The sequence below is a fragment of the Heterodontus francisci genome, chromosome 5 (genome assembly GCF_036365525.1).
Source record: "Heterodontus francisci isolate sHetFra1 chromosome 5, sHetFra1.hap1, whole genome shotgun sequence".
NCBI lineage: Eukaryota > Metazoa > Chordata > Chondrichthyes > Heterodontiformes > Heterodontidae > Heterodontus > Heterodontus francisci.
Window position 1 is genome coordinate 12,155,580 of NC_090375.1, and position 21,797 is coordinate 12,177,376.

General features: G+C 42.7%; 1 protein-coding gene across 4 annotated transcripts in view; it reads left to right on the forward strand.

Moving 5' to 3' along the window:
• LOC137369733 (transcription initiation factor TFIID subunit 4-like) overlaps positions 1–6,350 on the forward strand; it is a 190,562-nt gene extending 184,212 nt beyond the window's left edge. For 3 of the 4 annotated variants that reach the window (XM_068031115.1, XM_068031116.1, XM_068031118.1), the window contains exon 15: positions 2,574–6,350. In XM_068031115.1, the coding sequence (XP_067887216.1) occupies positions 2,574–2,738 (165 nt within the window). In that variant the 3' untranslated portion in view covers positions 2,739–6,350. The remainder of the gene's footprint in view (positions 1–2,573) is intronic. The other variant, XR_010975002.1, reaches the window with a different exon arrangement.
• The last annotated feature ends 15,447 nt before the right edge of the window (positions 6,351–21,797 follow it).

Genomic DNA, 21,797 nt, shown 5'->3' on the forward strand with positions numbered 1-21,797 from the left:
TCCCACAAACAGCAATATGATAATGACCAGATAATCTGTTTCTTGTGATGTTGGTTGATGGATAAATACTGGCCAGGACACTGGGCAGAACTCCCCTGCTCTTCTTCAAAATAGTGGCAATGGAATCTATTATGTCCACCTGAGAGGGCCTTGGCATGGATGTTCGGGATGTCATATGGACTGTGTCCTGGAAATCTCTTTGTGAACTCTTGGTGGTTGAGGCTCTCTGCTGGGGAAATTTTGCCTCTATGAGGAAGTACTTGATTGAATATCAGAATGTGGCCTTGTGAATTCTTGTCACCAAATTGCTCTCTGAGATTTGACAAACCAGCGGTGCACTGTGATGCCTACTTATTGGGTGTCCGCAACAAGTAACTCCCCAGTCAAGTATCATAATGAGCTGCAGAGTAAAGTTCTGTGTGTGTGTCCCGGTAACATAATCTATCCTGCATCAATGTGACCTTTTCTATTCCCCCACACTACCGTTTCCCTCTCGAGTGCCAATGCTACAAAACATAAGAACAGGATGAGGCCATTTAACCCTTTGAGCCTGTTGCGCCATTTAGTGAGATTATGGCTGATTTGGAACCTAACTCCATATACCTGCCTTTGTCCCATATCCCTTAATACCTTTGGTTAAAAAAAATCTATCCATCTCCGTTTTAAAATTAACAATTGATCTACAATCAATTGTTTGTGGAAGAGAGTTCCAAACTTCTACCACCCTTTGTGTGTAGAAGTGTTTCCTAATTTCACTCCTGAAAGGTCTGGCTCTAGTTTTTAGACCTAGTCCTGGATTCCCAATCCGGCAGAAATATTTCCCCGAATCTATTGGTCTGTTCCCCTTAATATGTTGAAAACTTCGATCCAATCACTCCTTCACCTTCTAAATTCCAGGGAATATAACCCTAGTTTGTGTAACCTCTGCTAATTTAAGCCCTTGAAGATCAGGTATCATTCGGGTAAATTTGCGCTGCACTCCATCCAAGGACAGTATAAAGGATGGTGCCCAGGACTGTTTGTAGTTCTGCAGGTGTGGCTTTGTATAGCTCAAGTATGACTTCTATCCACCCACTGCCCGTATTCAGTTCCTCTAGATAGAAAGGCCAGCATTTCATTCACCTTTTTGATTATTTTCTGAACCTGTTCATAATATTCTAATGATCTGTGTACCTGGACCTCCTCGTCTCTTTGGACTGCCACTGTTTCTCGATATTCACCATTTAGAAAGCAGTGGGTTCAAAGTGGATGATCTCACATTTGTCTACATTGACCTAAACAGGTTAGGCCTTCATTCATTGGAGTTTAGAAGAATGAGAGGTGATCTTATAGAAACATATAAGATTTTAAGGGGGCTTGACAGGGTAGATGTTGAGAAGATGTTCCCACTAGTGGGGGAATCTCAAACTAGGGGACATAGTTACAGAATAAGGGGGCACACATTTAAAACTGAGATGCAAAGGAATTTCTTCTGAGGGTGGTGAATTTCTGGAATTCTCTGCCTCTGAGAGTTGTGGGGCCTAGGTCACTAAATTGAGGAGGAGATAGATAGATTTTTGAAATCTCGGGGAGTCGAGGGTTAGGCAGAGCAGGCCCGAAAGAGGAGTTGAGGCCTGGGACAGATCAGCCATGATCTTATTGAATGGCGGGGCAGGCTTGAGGGGCTGAATGGCCTACCCCTATTTCTTATGGTCTTATGAAATCCATTTGCCACAATTTTGCCCATTCACTTTTCTATCTCTATTTGTAGTTTACGTTTCCAACTAAACTGCATACAGTGCCACCAATCTTTGTGTCTTTGGCCAATTTGTATATGTGGCTTTCTATCCCATTATCTAAGTCGTTAATGAATACAGTGAATAGTTGAGGCCCCAACACCGATCCTTGCAGGACGCCACTAGTCACATCCTGCAAATTACAGGTACCTGCCCATTATCCCTACTCCCTGTCTCCTGCTGTTCAGCCAATTTCCGAACCAGAACCTGAAAAATAATTTTCTTTCGATTCTAGGGGCTTCAGCTTCAGCTGTCAATCTCTTACGAGGGGCTTTATCAAATGCTGTCTGGAAGTCTATGTAAATAACATCTAGACATTCCCCTGCCCACTACTTTAGTCACCTCTTCAAAAGATTGTCAGGCATAACTTATCCTTTACAAATCTTTGCTGGCTGTCAAATCAGCTGAAAGTTTTCGAGGTGTTCAGTCACTCTATCCTTAATTATAGACTCTAGCAATTTCCTGACAAGAGAGAGGGTTTATTGACGATTTCCAGCATCCATTGGAGCTAGATTGAGGCTGCTTAAACTCATTATCATAAAAGATATTTAGTGCACAGATATCTTGATATCCTTTGGTCTAAGCTGCATCCAAAACCTGGTCGAATGATGATGGGACTTTGCCAACCCACTATGCTGCCCGGCTCCCATGAATGTTTTTGATACGGTTCAAGCCACAGAGATGAGAGTAAAATGATTGTGAATGTTGGCTGCTGCTTGCGATGGTGTTCTGTGTATCCCTTCAGTTCACTCTGTCTAGCCACCAGTTAACCATTTGCTTTTTCCCTTCTCCTTCCAGGGCTTAAGCAGTAGCGGGGGTGCACTCGGTCTTAGAGCTACACAGGCCCGACCCTACCTGCGACAGAGGGTAACACGAGTCAATCTCAGGGATCTCATCCTCTGCTTGGAGCAGGACCAAGCAATGAAACACTCGCTGTTCTTGTACCGAGCATATCTCAAATGAAGAAAAGAAAATGTATATGCTGGATTTATGTTGGTTGCACAGACAGTTCTGCAAAATCATTTCTAGACATTGCTTCAGGAAACTGTGACTCTGGACCTTGGACGTCCTTGTTTTTTCTCGTGATTTTTTTTTTAAAAAACTGACGGGTACAATTTTGATTTTGTTTAAGAATGAAACTAAATTCTTGAAAGGCGAGGTCTGGATTAGGTAGAATTTTCCAGCATCACTTGTGAAATTCAATTCCTTCCCGTTCTAAGATTCGGAAAACTGGGATGGTATAGGTGCATATTATTATTTATATACATAAAAAAAAAAGCTTTTGCAATTTTTCCATTTCTAAGTTGAACTTTCCTACTGATAACTGTGATGCAGAAAGTTGTTAAACAGCTTGCAATGTTTTCTTCCCCTCACATGTGCTTTATCTACTATAGGATGTGTTGTTCATTCAGGGTAAATCCATGGATGTGTCTCTTTTTTTTTAAAAAAGAAGTTTTGGAGATATATGGTCCTTTTCTTCCTACTCTGTATAACGGGTGCATCTGCTGTTCCTCTTCGGCGCTTGTTCTTGCTTTGGCGTAAGTCACACCCCCTTTCATCAGAGAGTTAAGTCTTTACAGCAGGTACGTTTGCAGACTCAAGCCAATTAATTTTATGTGACTTGTTTAACTATTTTTGAGCAATCTAGTGCCACTTTTTTTTTTCCTATGTCAACTGCAACAAAAAAAATCTTACTCCCGGCCATTTGTTTTTTTATATGCCTTCCTCAGGGTCTCAATCACAACTTTGCCTTCTGAGAAGTCTAGTGTGGGCTTTCAGAAAAGCGTGAAATTTTTAAAAAAAAATCACATTCCAACAGATATGAAAAATTAACAGAAGAGACTGTGATACTCTTCTAGCTGTGCTGCCTAGTAATAGTTAGCTTAGACAAATCTTTAATGAGTCTTAAACTGAGTCACATGCCAATCATGCTGAATTTACCCCCCTCCCCCACTGCTCCCGCTCTTAAAAACATCAAATTCTTAGCTTTGGGGCAAGATCAGACGCAGTGACTTGGGCAATTGCCTACACTTTATTTTGCCAGAGTGTTAACTTTAATAGCCTGGTAATTCCATAGTAATTAAAACCTATTGAGATTAAAATTCACATCTAGTGAACTTGTGAAATTGTTGAACTGAGGTGCACTACTGACCATCATTTCCACTGTTCTGGTATTGCATCCAGAATTCTAGATTTTCCACCTTATTGCATCTTTTGTAATGGATTGCCAGAGACCAGCCCGGATAGCAGATGGGTCAGGGCAGTGTCTGTGATAGATTCAGATGCATCCAGGGATACTATTGATATGTGCTCATTAAGCTGTTAGTTTGACTCTTGGGTAGTCGTCTCACCTTTTCAGTCAGAAGGTTGTGGATTCAAACTCCGCTCCAGGATTTAAACGCATAATCTAAGGCTCCACAACCAGTGCAATACTGGGGGAGTGCTGCATTGTCAGAGGGTGCTATATTTTGGATGAGATGTTGCTGCCGGTTGAGGTGGCCATTAAAAGTCCATGGGGCACTATTTGAAGAAGTTGTTGCCCTGGTGTCCTCCCTGACACACACCAATCAATGCAACCAGAACCGATTTTTAGCTGGTCACTTATTTACTGGCTGTGTGAAAGTTGGTGATCACATTTGCCTACATAGCATCATTGGCCAAAATCAGAAGTAAGTAATTGGGGGTTGAACTGCTTTCGAATGACGCAGGTGTGTGAGTGGTGCAAAATAAAATGCTGATTCTTTTTAGGTGAGATTTTAGTAGGCCTTACAATGCAGTTAAAGGTAAGTATAACGATTGATTACAAGCCAATCCACTAAATACATGGGGTATTTGGACTGTGTACTAGGGAAGAAGTGCAGAGAGTCAGGGTTTCACTCGCATCTACTTGCTGCTGCCCACAAATGAGTGACATTCTATTTATCCATTGTTTATCCATTGTATTTGGAGTATAACAAATGGAGGAAATTAGGTGACTTAGCTTGATATTCAGCGATTATTATTTTGTGAATAACTATGCTCCAAAATCTTTCATTCCAGCCTTCCGCTCTGAGCAGGTGCTTTTTCTGTACTGCAAGTCATCTGTCCGTAGGCACAAAGGAACTTGGTTAACCTGTAAATAAATGATTGTGTCAGTTACTTTTACCTCTACCAGAGATGATCACCTCCGTTGGGCTCGCTTTTTATTGATCTCATGCTAATATCTGGTGAACAGCTACACTGAAGACAGTGGGTGCATTTGTTTTATATAATATAAGGAGAGAAGAATTATCAAAGCTGCTGAAATGTCTGAAAGTGAGTGGCATCCTTGTAATTCTCTTCTAAACCACCCCTATGCCACCTTCTCCCCGGGTTAGGTGGATGGAAGAACGAGGAATTGCTGCTCTTGAGAGCACAATGTCCAGAATCCCCTCATACGTCCTCCATCAGCAGCCAGAAGATTGTGGGAAACCATGCTTACGGGATTGATTCTGGTGTCTGCCACCAATCCTGTGGCCAACATTGCTACTGCCAATTTGGGAGAACTCATGAGGAAATTCTCAGCGTGGTTCCTTTAACAGTGTAGAGCAGCACCAGTTGAGTGCAGTGTTTAGATGATCTTCCAACCTAGCTGTGATACTCAATGAGTGAAATGTCAGGAGAAAAAGCCTACTTGAGCAGGATGTTGCTTGCAGCATCGAGACAAGATGAACGGACAAGTGTCAGAACATCTTGGGATCTTTTCAGTTGTCGTCTCTCCCGCCCGCGCCCACTTGACTGTGTACAGAGACATATTTCCAAGACAATTTCACGTGGAAAGGGACATCCTTGTGTAATGCTCATTTTGACATCTTTCTATTCTGTTCCTTGTTGGGTTTTCCCCCTTCCCCTCCCACCCTATTGCGATCTTCAGGCAAACTGACTAGACTTAGAAAAAAATGTTGCAGCCATCATGTTAAAACACGGTGGCAACATGATGTTGAAAATATTATTCAGCCACTTTAACACATCCAGTGCGATATTTAGGAGTGTTTTTTTGTTCAGGGTAGGTAGATTATATATATATATATATATTAAAAAAGCTCTGTTCCTTAGGGATATTCTGCAATAAAAATATAATTTTGATGCCATTTTGAGTAATATATAGAATGTGATTTTTATTTTCTATAATGTAAAGATGGGTAAAATGTGAAATAGTTTTCGAGCCTCTGGCGATTCATCGTTATCTTCAACATTTTGGGAGTTGGAGGAAGTACAAAGAAACTGATGCTGTTCTTTATAATGTCGCCCACATTTTGAACACTTAGAGCACCTTCCAGCCTAATAGTACTGTGCATTGGCTCAGTAAATGGTAAAATGAGATGTAAGCCAAAGTTATATATAAAAGAATGTTTGGACCCATGTGCATTATTACTGGTATCCGGTTTCTTTATTTGTACATAATCTTACAAACAGCATATGCTGTGTAAAATTATTTTTAAGTGATGTACATAAACTACATTTCTTTAACTATAGTTATGTTGGTGCTTTCAACCTATTTTGTATAAAATTTTCTTTATTTTCAGATGCCCCTATATTAAAATCATCTTTATTGAACATTTGAGAATCCTAAGTGTATAGATATATATGTTTAGTTTTACATAAACTTTTAAGATTGTAAAAATGAAGGCACACGTACTTGCATTTTTAACAAAATGGATTCCAAAAATGCTCTTTTTAAGTTACTTCATTTGTACGTAGAACCTTGCATAAGGCGTCAGTTATGGCTCAGTGGGTAGTACTCTGAGTCAGATGATCGTGAATTCATTCCCTGCTCCGGAGACTTGAGCACATAATCTAGGCTGATGCTCCCAGTGCAGTACTGAGGGAGCGCTGCACCGTCAGAGGTGCTGTCTTTCAGATGAGACCTTAAACTGAGGTCCCATCTGTCCTCGCCTGTGAAGGTCTCCTTACCTTAGAGTTGGTGCAACAAAGGTTGACTAGATTGATTTTTGGAATGGGAGGGTTATCCTATGAGGAGAGTTTGAGTAGAATGGGTTTATATTCTCGGGCGAGAAAGAAGAGAGGTAATCTCGTTGAAATGTGGAAAGTCCTTAGTGAACATGACAGTAGATGCTGAGAGGCTGCTTCCCCCTGACTGGAGAGTGGAATGTAGGGTTACAGTCTCAGGATAAGGGATTGGCCATTTAGGACTCTGATGAAGGGAAATTTCTTCACTGAGAGTTGTGAATCTTTGGAATTCTCTACCCCAGAGGGTTGTGAATGTTCAATCATATATTCAAGGTTTTTGGTCACTTAAGAGAATCAAGGAATATGGGGTTAGGGAGAGAAAGTGGAGTTAAGGTATATCAGCCATGATCTTATTGAATGGTGGAGCATGCTCGAGGAACCGAGTGGCCGCCTTCTATTACTTGCATTCTTGACATGATTCGAAGAAAACCAAGTAAGTGTTTATTGGTGGTGTCCTGATTAACCTTGTTTCTCAGTCAACATCAGAACAAATGATCAGGTCTTTAGCTCATTGATGTTTGTGGGACTTTGCTATGTGCAAATTAACTGCAGTGTTTCGGTACATTACAACAGCCTCCAACACTTCAGAACAAAGCACTTAATTGGCTGTAAAGTGCTTTGGGGTGTCTTGGGATCATGAAAAAAGAGCTACAAGAGCAATTTCTTTCATTTCCCACTTAACAACTTGAAGCTCAGGTTATGTGTCTGTGATTATGCTGATCGCAATTTATGTTGCAGTGTTTTAATTTCCTTTTTTTAAAAGATGGAAATTATTGCTTTTTATTGCAGTGCATATACAAAATAAATTTGACTGCACTTTTACAAGTGATTGTAGCTGCAAAACATTTATGTTCAGTTAATATTGCCAAAGTAATCAACTGTTCTGAAATAGAAAGGATTGTTTACATACAAAAAAGCACTCTCCATTGGCGTATGGCAATCCATGTTTTTTTTTTGGAAGAAGTAATCTCTGCAATATTTGAGTCGTTTAGTGAACCTTGAAAGCTGCAGTAACTTGACATTAATTTTACCCGTAAACATTTGCTTCTGCCATTTTGGATTTATTTAACAAAACATCTGACCTTTCAGTTCAGCCCTGCTGCTAGCTCGGTTGAAGAAGCCTAGTTTAATGAGTTTCATGCTACTATATGCATGTTAAAATTAAATCATACAGCGCAGGAGGAGGCTGTTTGGCCCATCATGCCTGTGCTGACTTTTTGAAGGAGCTATCCAATTAGTCCCCCCACCCCCACACTTTCTTTTCCCCTATACTAGTTCATATAAAGCTTAAAACAATAAGTCGGTGTATGTAATATGTTTTGCAAACTGTGGTTCTTGCAGGGCATATCAATTATTCCTGAAGAATCTCCTAAATAGGTATGGCATTTTATTCTGGGTCTCAAGCAAGAGGGGCTACAGCAGCTTCTGATTGCAGTATGTGCCAGTTTGGGCAGGCTGGTGACCATATTTCCATATCTTTTATTGTCTGTTGTTACGAGAGTCCTTTTTTTTTGTTAAAACTTGGAATCTATGTTTTAAATAAAAAATTCATGGACATTGAAACATCTGGCCACAGCTGAACTTTATGGAGGCTCTTTTTAAAAAAATAAAAAACAGGGTCGACAAGAGGTTCCTGGTTTTGACCAGAAAACAAATACTGGAAATCACAAGGGGATTTTGACCCAAGAACTACCCTTTGTTGTGGCAAGAGAGAATTGATGACTCAGCATGAGACTTGCTTGGAAAAGTTAGTTTCACTTGGAACTGTTAAAAGATGTTGGTTTTTGGACTAAAAGCAGGCAGTTGGAATCGGCATATGGACCTGCCAGGAGATCAGAAGAAATACCAGATAACTATTACGTCACTTTAATGAATTCCTGCTCTGGAAAAGTGAAAGCTTGTATGAAGTGGTACTGTTGCCTCATGTAATTTTGAAGACATCCTGAATGCTTGCAGAAATCTTGCATCTTTTAAAGGGCGTTTGCATCAAATGTGAGGGAGAACTGACACCTCTGTTGCTGCATACCTGATGAAATACCTATGTGAAGCTTTTGCAGTTGAATTTCTTTTAACGCCTACCCAAAACAGACTGTGTTCATCAAGCCCGCCTGGAAAGACTCCCGAGTGGCATCCAACTATTTGACTTTGGAGCACCTTGCCAAACCAAAGGATTTTCTTCCAGAGCATTGCAGTCTAAGTTTTTTTTTATTCCTTTGAAACAGCTGTAAACAAAAATCCCTTTTTTTTCCCTGGTTAACCAGTTTTTGGATGTGTATGTGTGTGTGTATGACGGGTTGGATAATAATATGGGGCTTTAATAGTCTGATTCATATCTATATTTACTTCATTATTGGTTAAGACTTGGTTTTGTAATAATCAGATAATTTTGGTGTTTATTGAAGAAACCTGGTTGGTGTGCTTTATTCTGGGGACAAATAGAGTATTTAATTGGCTGTTTCGGTAAGTGGAAAATTTATGATGTGACCTGTGGATACGTGGGATAGAATTAACAGTGCACTCCTGCCGCCTCGGTACAGAAATTAATTCTTTGCTATGATTCTCTGTACTGAACTATTGGTTTTGCAGCTATTAAAAAAAATTCTGGGAGTGCATTCATTGAATGTAAAACTTAAAGCACCGTGGGCTATTCAGCCCTTCTTGTCGATGCTTCGTCCTACATTCTCGCTTTTTGTCTCTAACCCTGTTAGTTTCTCATCCTCAAGTACCTGTCTAAACCTCCTTTTTAAAATTATTTATGGAATCCGCTTCCACCACCATTTCAGGTAGAGCATTCCAGAACCTGACAACTCCGTGGAAAAATTTCTCACCATTACCCTGTTACGACCTGGTGAGAAAGGTGTCTAGGGACTCTCAGCCTTCACCTACTCTTACAGTAACAGGGTTTAATTTTAAATGCTCTATGTTTTTAGCTCCCCCTTGGTGAACCTTTGTTCACTGCTTTCCAATTATAAGGCAAAGAAACCAGCACAAACAGGTTTTCTTGGGTTTAAAGAAGAAAAGTTGAAATTTATTAAACTTGAACTTAAACTCTAATTTGGTTGACGCCTGTGGATACACGACGTGTCCACGCTAGCATGCCTATGTGATACATGCAAATAGAGGCAGAAAAGAGCAGAAGAAAAATAGAGTGGAAAAGTTTGAGGCAATATCTGAAGAGTTTTTGTTACAGTTCTTCGAGCTCAATGTAGAGTCCTTGATTGTAGGTAGATATTGCTTTTCATTGGGGCCCAATATTCTTCTTAATCTTTGTTCACTGTAGGAGACTTCTTTCTTGGGGTTCATGTGTCTTCAGTGGATTCAGAGGCTTGTGAGGAAGACATAGGAGCAGACAGGTGAGGTCTTCTCACTCCAAGAATAAACAGTCTTTTCGGAGTTCAAACTTCCTGTGTGGCTAGTTCAATAGACCCTGGAACAGTCATTTAGTCATGAGACCAGCTGGTCTAACCAGCCCTGGAATGTATCACCTTAGCAGTCTCTGGAATGTTCCTCTTGCACACAAAACCTGATGATCAAGGTCCATTGTGGGTTGAATGTGTTAGGGAATGTCTTTTGTCTTTCCAAGCACTGTCTGTTAATATGCCAATCTCTCTTCCAGCCGCAGCTGATCTGTTGAACAAGTCATTTCCTTGCTCCATCAACAGTTTAAATTCATTGTTCATGACAAAATTGATGTGCCTCATTCTTGGCAGGTGGGGGCCTAGTATGCCAACCCCTATTGATCTTTTGCCAATGATTTTATTTGCATTTGCTAATTTATATTTGTTAATAGCATTTGATATCTCTAATAATTGAAAACTTGGCTTATAATTGTCAGTTAGTCATGCGTGGCTTGTTTGTCTTGCATGGCAATGTAATAGCACTGTGGCTAGCTTCCTCTGTGTACATTACCCTGGTGATCTTCTAAAGGAGTGTACAGTGCTGTACCATACAAAACTTGCATTTATATAGCACCTTCAATCTACTAAAGTATCCCAAGGTGTTTCACAGAAGTGATTAGCAAACAAAATTTGACACCGAGCCACATAAGGAAATATTGGGACAGGTGACCAAAAGCTTGCTCGAAGATGGGGTTTAAGGAGTGTCTTGAAGGAGAGCGAGGCGGTGATGTTTAGGGAGGGAATTTCAGAGCTTGGGTTGTGCTTAGTGAGTTGAAGGCATGGCTGCCAATAGAAATTGGCAGGGGCTGGGGTCATCAGAGATCACAACTGGAGGAGTGTGGAGATCTTGGAGGGTTGTAGAGCTGAAAGAAGTTAACAGGACCAAGTCGTGGAGGGATTTGAAAACTAGGATGAAAATTTTAAAATAGAGATGTTGCAGGATTGGGAGTCAGTGTGGGTTAGGGTGCACAGGATTTGGGCGAGTTTGAATATGGACATTATGGGTGATGTATCTTGTCAGAACCTGGTCATTTTGTTCAAGTTTTAGATCGTAACCGAGATAATTAATCCTAAAGACAGCTATTAAAATTGCCCCAAGAGTGAAGGGAGAGATGAAAAGTATTTTTTTCAAAGTTGTAAGGCCATGTAATTTCCTTCCCATCAACAGAACCTTTAGGAGCTAAAGGACATGTGGTAGTTAAAACAGTTGAGATGTACCATTCTACGTGTGTCGTCTTAAGTTTCCAGAAGTATTTGCTTGCTACATTTAGCCAAGAGCAATGAGCATCGATCATCATCCGCACAATGGTGATTTCTTGGTTACTGTAATGGCAAATCGCAACAGCATTGCTGGAAACCCTCGTAAGATGAAGTTTCATGAAACCCACCAGCAGTAAATGTGCATCCTAACAGTATCTTCAACTCTCTAAACCTCTCCGTCTCTCTCTCTTTAGGATGCTGCTTAAAATCTATTTTGACCACCTGTACTAATAACTTCCAATGTGGCTCGGTGCCAAATTTTGCTTGATAATAGCTTTATGAAATGCCTTGCGGTGTAGATTGTGAGGAGGAGAGGATAAGGGAGGGAATTCCAGAATTTGGGGCCCAGGCACAGCCACCGATGGTGGAGCAATTAAAATCAATGATGCTTAAGAGGCCAGAACTGGAGGAGGGAGGAAATCAAGGAGGGTTGTGGGTTAGAGGCCATTAGAGATCAGGAGGTGAGGCCATGGAGGAATCTGAAAACTAGCATCAGCATTTTAAAATTGAGGCTTTACCAGGCAAGCAACTAACTACTCAGAGTGGTGAGAATATGGAACTCACTACAACAAGGAGCAGTTGAGGTGAATAGCACAGATGCATTTAAAGGGAAGCTAGATAACCACATGAGGAAGAAAGGAATAGAAGGTTATGTTGATAGGGTGAGCTGAAAAGGAGCGAGAGGAGTATGAAGAGCAGCAAGGATCATTTGGGCTAAATGGTCTGTTTCTATGCTATAAATTCTATGTAAACTTCAAAAAGAACTAAGAGGAGGAGGCAGAGAGGTTTAGAGAGTTGAAGGTATAGCTGCCAAAGCTCATTAATTCAACAGGATCTAATTTGGGGAATTCCCTCTCCTTGAAGAGTGTTATGAGAGTGCTTTTTTTTTAAACAAAATATGTTTTTAAGGACTCATTTAAATTGTGGAAATGGATTCAGTTGGAAGTCTGATGGAATGCTGGACTGGAGTCATTGAAAGGACGCAACTCTGAAAAGAATTACTGGAAGAATCAAGGAGTGCTGAAAGCAACCTTTACTGGAGAGCACCTGCCTTAAGATAAATAAACAACAAGAACCTTGGACTAAGGGGAGATGTTTCAGAGAAGCCCCATGTCAAGCTTTATGGAGGTCAGGAGATTGACATTCTGTTTGGGGTTTGGATATTGTTTTCAGTCCATTTGGGCTGTGAACCGTTTTGAAGATAATTGAAGATCAACCTGCCCAGGGAAAAATACCCAACTCATCTCTTTCCTTCTGTCTCTGAAAAAACCCTGTGTATTCAGTGTGCTAACTGAAACCCTTGCCACATTTCTGCTGAGAAGCTGGAAAAAACCTGCCAGATTAATTCTCGATGCAGCCTGAAAAGAACTGCTCCAGAAAAGATCCCAGTGGCTGGTCAACATGTTCTTGGACACCAGACCAAAGGGACAACTGACATCTTTCCATATCTTAAAAACAAAATACTGCAGATGTTGGAAATCTGAAATAAAACCAAAAAGTGCTGGAAATTCTCAGCAGATCAGGCAACATCTGTGGAGAGAGAAGCAGTGTTAACGTTTCAGGTCTGTGGCCTTTCATCAGAACTGGCAAAGGTTAGAAAAGTTTTAGGTTTTAAGCAAGTGAAGGGGAGAGGGGTGGAGGAGAGAACCAAGGGGAAGGTGTTTGATGGGGCAAAGGGCAGGAGAGATTAAATAACAAAGTTGTCCTGGGACAAAGGCAAAGAGTGTGTTGATGCTTGTGGTGAAAGACAGAGCATTAGTCCAGAGAGAGTGTTAATAGCAGAATAATGAGCAGCTCTGTCTACATAAACAACAGGGCATGTGGTTAAAAAATAAAATTGAACATTGAGTTCAATAACTTCAGAGCATGGCTAGGGCCCTTTCTAAATATCTTAAATTTTATTTTTGTATTAATGTTTTGCTTCATTACTGGATGTCTTGTTTTTATAATCTGATAATTTCATTTATTAAAGAAACCTGGTTGGTGTATTATTCTGGGATAAAGATTAGAGTGCACCTTATCATTCTTTTGGGCCACCTTATCTCGAGAGACAATGGATACGCGCCTGGAGGTGGTCAGTGGTTTGTGAAGCAGCGCCTGGAGTGGCTATAAAGGCCAATTCTAGAGTGACAGGCTCTTCCACAGGTGCTGCAGAGAAATTTGTTTGTCGGGGCTGTTGCACAGTTGGCTCTCCCCTTGCGCCTCTGTCTTTTTTCCTGCCAACTACTAAGTCTCTTCGACTCGCCACATTTTAGCCCTGTCTTTATGGCTGCCTGCCAGCTCTGGCGAACGCTGGCAACTGACTCCCACAACTTGTGATCAGTGTCACAGGATTTCATGTCGCGTTTGCAGACGTCTTTAAAGCGGAGACGTGGACGGCTAGTGGGTCTGATACCAGTGGCGAGCTCGCTGTACAATGTGTCTTTGGGGATCCTGCCATCTTCCATGCTGCTCACATGGCCAAGCCATCTCAAGTGCCACTGACTCAGTAGGGTGTACAAGCTGGAGATGTTGGCCGCCTCGAGGACTTCTGTGTTGGAGATACGGTCCTGCCACCTGATGCCAAATATTCTCCGGAGGCAGCGAAGATGGAATGAATTGAGATGTCGCTCTTGGCTGACATATGTTGTCCAGGCCTCGCTGCCATAGAGCAAGGTACTGAGGACGCCGTCTGATACACTCGGACTTTTGTGTTCCGTGTCAGTGCGCCATTTTCCCACACTCTCTTGGCCAGTCTGGACATAGCAGTGGAAGCCTTACCCATGCGCTTGTTGATTTCTGCATCTAGAGACAGGTTACTGGTGATAGTTGAGCCTAGGTAGGTGAACTCTTGAACCATTTCCAGAGCGTGGTCGCCAATATTGATGGATGGAGCATTTCTGACATCCTGCCCCATGATGTTCGTTTTCTTGAGGCTGATGGTTAGGCCAAATTCATTGCAGGCAGCCGCAAACCTGTCGATGAGACTCTGCAGGCACTCTTCAGTGTGAGATGTTAAAGCAGCATCGTCAGCAAAGAGGAGTTCCCTGATGAGGACTTTCCGTACTTTGGACTTCGCTCTTAGACGGGCAAGGTTGAACAACCTGCCACCTGATCTTGTGTGGAGGAAAATTCCTTCTTCAGAGGACTTGACCGCATGTGAAAGCAGTAAGGAGAAGAAAATCCCAAAAAGTGTGGGTGCGAGAACACAGCCCTGTTTCACACCACTCAAGATAGGAAAGGGCTGTGATGAGGAGCTACCATGTTGAATTGTGCCTTTCATATTGTCATGGAATGAGGTGATGATACTTAGTAGCTTTGGTGGGCATCCGATCTTTTCTAGTAGTCTGAAGAGACCACGTCTGCTGACGAGGTCAAAGGCTTTGGTGAGATCAATGAAAGCAATGTAGAGGGGCATCTGTTGTTCACGGCATCAGTAACTGGGTCAATATTTAAAAAAATTTATGTTGTGACCTGTGGAGAAGTGGGACTAGAAAAGACCGTGCACGCCTTCCACCTCGGTCATAACATGAAAAACAGACGTGTACAAAAGAATCTCAATCACATGCTATCTTCTATGCTTGAGCGCCAGCTGTAGCTCAGTTGGTAGAACTCTCTTGCCTCTGAGCCATAAGGTTCCAGGTTTAAGTTCCACTCGAGGGCTTGAGCACAAAAATCCAAGGCTGACGCTCCAGTGCTGGACTGAGGGAGTGCTGGACTGTTGGAGGTGCTGTCCTTCAGATGCCTGCTTGGGTAGATGTTAAAGATCCAATGGCACTATTTTGAAGAAGAGCAGGAGAGTTATCCCCGGTGTTCTGACCAATATTTATCCCACAACCAACACCAGACAAAACAGATTGGTCATTATTACATTGCTGTTTGTGAGAGCTTGCTGTGTGCAAATTGGCTGCTGCATTTCCAACATTATAGCAGTGACTCCACTTCAAAAGTACTTCATTGGCTGTAAAGTGCTTTGAGACATCTGACGGGTGTGAAAGGCACTACACAAATGGAAGTCTTTCATTCAAGAGCTCTGTTACACGAGAAATTACGATGATATTGTGTTCTGACAAAATTCTGAAGGTGTCAAAGGAGCTCAGCTGAATTCAAATTTGGAAAAAAAAACAGCGCAATAACCGAACTCTCTATAAACGCAGTGAGTTTATTATTCTATTTACCAGTGCCATCACCTAGAGAATAATATTGATAGTATTTCTGTTGAATATCCTCTTTATTCCATTTGATGTAATTTAATTGCAGCCACTATTAACCAGGCATTTAATGCATGTCACTAACCACTTGCCATATTCTATGTGCGGATAAAAAGATGGGAGTGAAGTGTTGGGAAGTGAGGTGACTTCCCTTGCTCCTTTATTGCAGAATTCTGTATTACTTCGGAATTTCTAGCTAGTTGAAACGTTAGACAAGAAACGCAAGTCACCACTTCAGGAAGGTTGTAAGTGATGTCCTTGAAAGTGAGGGTACATTGGTGATGAGCTGCCTTTTTGAACCACTGCCGTCCTTGTGTAGATACACCCACAGTGCTGTTGGAAAGAGAATGCCATGATTTTGACCCAGCGACAGTGAAGGAACGGCGATATAGTTCCGTCAGTATGGTGTGTGGCTTGGTGGGGAACTTGCAGGTGGTGCTGTTCCCATGCGTCTGCTGCCCTTGTCCTTCTAGGTGGTAGAGGTTGTGGGTTTAGAAGGTACTGTTGAAGGAGCCTTGGTGAGTTGCTGCAGTGCATCTTGTAGATGGTGTACACTGCTGCCACTATGCATTGGTGTGAATATTTAAGTTGGTGGATGGTGTCAAGCTTCCTGAGTGGTGTTGGAGCTGCACTTATCAAAGCAAGTGGAGAGTATTCCATCACACTCCTGACAGAATTTCCCTTTCATAAAACCTTGATCATACTATGATTTTCTGAGTGCATTGTTAAGATCTTCTTAATGGATTCCTGCATTTTCCCAACGACTGATGTCAGGCTAACTGGCCTGTAATCCCAGTTTTCTCTCTCCCTCCTATCTTTAATAGCAGAGTTACATTTGCTAACTTTCACTCCAATGGGACCATTCTAGAATCTAGGGAATTTTGGAAAATCATAACTAGTGCATTCACTATCTCTATAGTTATCACTTTTGGAACCCTAGGATGTCAGCCATCAGATCCTGGGAATATGTGGCCTTTAGTCCCTTAAGTTTCTCTAATACCTTTTCTCTGCTAATATTAAATACCTTAAATTCCTCTACTCTTTTTAGTCCCTCGGTTATACTCTATTTCTGGTATGTAAATTGTGTCTTCTAATATGAAGAGGGACACAAAATATTTGTTCAGCGTCTCTGCCATTTCCTCATTCCCCATGATAATTTCTCCTGTCTCTGTCTCTAAGGAACCAATGTTTACTTCAGCTACTCCTTTTTATAAACCTGTAAAAGCTCTTACAATCTGTTTTTAATATTCCTGGCTAGTTTACTCTCATTATTTTTTTCCCTTTTCTATCAACCTTTTGGTCACCCTTTGCTGGTTTCTAAAATATTCCCAATCCTCAGGCTTACTACTACTCTTTGCAACATTATAAACCTCTTTTAATCTTTTTTTCATTTGTTCGGAGGATGTGGGCATTGCTGGCTAGGTTAGAATTTATTTCCCAAATTGCCCTTGAGAAGGTGGAGGTGAGCTGCCTTCTTGAACTGCTGCAGTCCTTGGGGTGTAGGTACACCCACAGTGGTGGTCGGAAGGGAGTTCCAGGATTTTAACCCAGCGACAGTGAAGGAACGGCGATATAGTTCCAAGTCAGGATGGTGTGTGGCTTAGAGGAGAACTTGCAGGTGGTGGTGATGGCATCTGCTGCCTTTGTCCTTCCAGGTGGTAGACGTCAGGGGTTTGGAAGGTGCTGTTGAAGGAGCCTTGATGAGTTGCTGCAGTGCATCTTGTAGATGGTAATCTAATACTATCCTTAACTTCCCTCAGAAGCCAAGGATGAATCTTTCTTTGAGTTTTTGTTTTTTAATGGAATGTATTTGGTTGAACATTTTGAATTGTCTCTTTCACAGTGGCGCAGTGGTTAGCACTGCAGCCTCACAGCTCCAGTGACCCGGGTTCAATTCTGGGTACTGCCTGTGCGGAGTTTGCAAGTTCTCCCTGTGACCGCGTGGGTTTTCGCCGGGTGCTCCGGTTTCCTCCCACAGCCAAAGACTTGCAGGTTGATAGGTAAATTGGCCATTGTAAATTGCCCCTAGTAAAGGTAGGTGGTGTGGGGATGTGGTAGGAATATGGGATTGATGTAGGATTAGCATAAATGGGTGGTTGATGGTCGGCACAGACTTGGTGGGCCGAAGGGCCTGTTTCAGTGCTGTATCTCTAAATAAATGTTTCCCACTGTTTGTTTACCACCATACCTTTTATTCTATTTACCCAATCAATCTCAGCCAGCTCTTCCCTCGTACCTATGTAATTGGCTTTGCTAAACTTTAAGTTACTTGTTTGGGACTGGAGTTTGTCACTTTCAAACTTAATATGGAATTCAATTTTATTATGATCGCTTTTTCCCAGTGGATCTTTTACTATGACATTCCTAATTAACCCTGCCTCCTCACACAATACTAGATCTCAAATAGCTTTATCCCTAGTTGGTTCCACAATGCATTGTTCCAGGAAATGGTCAAGAAAGTATTCTACAAACTCATCTTCCAGACAAACTTTACCAATTTGATTTATCCAGTCTATATGAAGATTAAAGTCCCCCACAATTATTGCATTGCCTTTGTTACAAGCTCCAATTAGTTCTTGTTTAATGCTTTGTCCAACAGTATAACTACTGTTACGGAGTCTCTAATCGACTCCCATCTATGCTTTCTGACTTTTTTGTTATTCCTAATCTCCTCCAATACTGATTCTACCTCCTCATTATCTGAGCCAAGATCCTTTCTCGCTACTGTCTTTGTCATACTTCACTACAAGAGCTAATCTTTTTCCTCTATTTGTGCCAGTAGTTCATCTATTGTGTAGCGAATGCTTTATTCATTCAGATGAGGCCATTAATTTATTTATTTTTAACTCTTCTTTTCATGGACCCTATTCGCTGATGCACTATTACTGGTTTTTTTTGTCATTCATGGGATGTGGGCGTCACTGGCTATGCCTGCATTTATTGCCCATCCCTAATTGCCCTTGAGAAGGTGGTGGTGAGCTGCCTTCTTGAACCGCTGCAGTCCATTTGGGGTAGGTACACCCACAGTGCTGTTCGGAAGGGAGTTCCAGGATATTGACCCAGCGGCAGTGAAGGAACGGCGACATAGTTCCAAGTCAGGATGGTGTGTGACTTGGAGGGGAACTTGCAGGTGGTGGTGTTCCCATGTATTTGCTGCCCTTGCCCTTCTAGTTGGTAGAGGTCGCGTGTTTGGAAGGTTCTGTCTAAGGAGCCTTGGTGCATTGCTGCAGTGCATCTTGTAGATGGTACACACTGCTGCTACTGTGCATCGGTGGTGGAGGGAGTGAATGTTTGTAGATGGTGTGCCAATCAAGCGGTCTGCTTTGTCCTGGATGGTGTCGAGCTTCTTGAGTGATGTTGGAGCTGCACCCATCCAGGCAAGTGGAGAGTATTCCATCACACTCCTGACTTGTGCCTTGCAGATGGTGGACAGGCTTTGGGGAGTCAGGAGGTGAGTTACTCGCCTCAGGATTCCTAGCCTCTGACCTGCACTTGGAGCCACGGTATTTATATGGCTACTCCAGTTCAGTTTCTGGTCAATGGTAGCCCCTAGGATGTTGATAGTGGGGGATTCAGTAATGTTAATGCCGTTGAATGTCATGGGGAGATGGTTAGATTCTCTCGCTGGAGGTGGTCATTGCCTGGCACTTGTGTGGCGTGAATGTTACTTGCCACTTATCAGCCCAAGCCTGGATATTGTCCAGGTCTTGCTGCATTTCTGCACGGACGGCTTCAGTATCTGAGAAGTCACAAATGGTGCTGAACATTGTGCAATCATCAGCGAACATCCCCACATCTGACCTTATGATTGAAGGAAGGTCATTGATGAAGTAGCTGAAGATGGTTGCGTCTAGGAAACTACCCTGAGGAACTCCTGCACTGATGTCCTGGAGCTCAGATGATTGACCTCCAACAACCACAACCATCTTCCTTTGTGCTAGGTATGACTCCAGCCAGCGGAACGTTTTCCCCTTGATTCCCATTGACCTCAGTTTTGCTAGGGCTCCTTGATGCCATACTCTGTCAAATGCTGCCTTGATATCAAGGGCAGTCACTCTCACCTCACCTCTTGAGTTCAGCTCTTTTGTCCATGTTTGAACCAAGGCTGTAATGAGGTCAGGAGCTGAGTGGCCCTGGCGGAACCCAAACTGAGCGTCACTGAGCAGGTTATTGCTAAGCAAGTGCCGCTTGATGGCACTGTTGATGACACCTTCCATCACTTTACTGATGATTGAGAGTAGGCTGATGGGGCGGTAATTGGTCGGGTTGGGCTTGTCCTGCTTTTTGTGTACAGGACATAGCTGGGCAATTTTCCACATTGCAGGGTAGATCCCAGTGTTGTAGCTGTACAGGAACAGCTTGGCTAGGGGCGCGGCAAGTTCTGGAGCACAGGTCTTCAGTACTATTGCCGGAATATTGTCAGGGCCCATAGCTTTTGTAGTATCCAGTGCCTTCAGTCGTTTCTTGATATCACGCGGAGTGAATCGAATTGGCTGAAGTCTGGCATCTGTGATGCTGGGGACTTCAGGAGGAGGCCGAGATGGATCATCAACTCGGCACTTCTGGCTGAAGATTGTTGCAAATGCTTCAGCCTTATCTTTCGCACTGATGTGCTGGGCTCCCCCATCATTGAGGATGGGGATATTTGTGGAGCCACCTCCTCCAGTTAGTTGTTTAACTGTCCACCACCATTCACGGCTGGTTGTGGCAGGACTGCAGAGCTTAGATCTGATCCGTTGGTTATGGGATCGCATGCTGCTTATGCAGTTTGGTACGCAGATGGTCATATGTTGTAGCTTCACCAGGTTGACACCTCATTTTGAGGTATGCCTGGTGCTGCTCCTGGCATGCCCTCCTGCACTCTTCATTGAACCAGGGTTGGTCTCCTGGCTTGATGGTAATGGTAGAGTGGGGGATATGTCGTGCCATGAGGTTACAGATTGTGGATGAGTACAATTCTGCTGCTGCTGATGGCCCACAGCACCTCATGGATGCCCAGTTTTGCATTGCTAGATCTGTTCGAAATCTATCCCATTTAGCACGGTGATAGTGCCACACAACACAATGGAAGGCATAGAACATAGAACGTTACAGCACAGTACAGGCCCTTCGGCCCACGATGTTGTGCCGAACCTTTAACCTACTCTAAGATCAAACTGCCTACATACCCTTCATACTACTATCATCCATGTACCTATCCAAGAGTCGCTTAAATGTCCCTAATGTATCTGCTTCTACTACCACCGCTGGCAGTGCATTCCACGCACCCACCACTCTCTGTAAAGAACCTACCTCTGACATCTCCCCGAAACCTTCCTCCAATCACCTTAAAATTATGCCCCCTGGTGATAGCCCTTTCCGCCCTGGGAAAAAGTCTTTGGCTATCCACTCTATCTATGCCTCTCATCATCTTGTACCCCTCTATTAAGTCGCCTCTCATCCTTCTTTGTTCCAATGAGAAAAGCCCTAGCACCCTCAACCTTTCTTCATAAGACGCCCTCCAGTCCAGGCAGCATCCTGGTAAATCTCCTCTGCACCCTCTCAAGCTTCCACATCCTTCCTATAATGAGGCGACCAGAACTGAACACAATATTTTAAGTGTGGTCTAACCATGGCCTTATAGAGCTGCAGCATAACCTCGCGGCTCTTAAACTCAATCCCCCTGTTAATGAAAGCCAACACACCATACGCCTTCTTAACAACCCTATCAACTTGGGTGGCAACTTTGAGCGATCTATGGACATGGACCCCAAGATCCCTCTGTTCCTCCACACTACCAAGAATCCTGTCTTGAATCCTGTCTTTAAGCCTGTATTCTGCATTCAAATTCGACCTTCCAGAGCATTTAAAAGTACATCAAATCAACACATTCTGATATGTTAATAACGTGTGACTTTTAGAAAGGCTCCAGGCCTTGGAGTGGGTGCACAGGAGATTTACTAGATTGGTACCTTCCACTTCCTCATCCAAGTCATTTATAAAAATCACAAAGAGCAGAGGTCCCAGAACAGATCCCTGCGGAACACCACTGGTCACCGAGCTCCAGGCTGAATACTTTCCATCTACTACTACCCTCTGTCTTCTATGGGCCAGCCAATTCTGTATCCAGACAGCCAACTTGCCCTGAATCCCATGCCTCCTTACTTTCTGAATGAGCCTACCATGGGGAACCTTATCAAACGTCT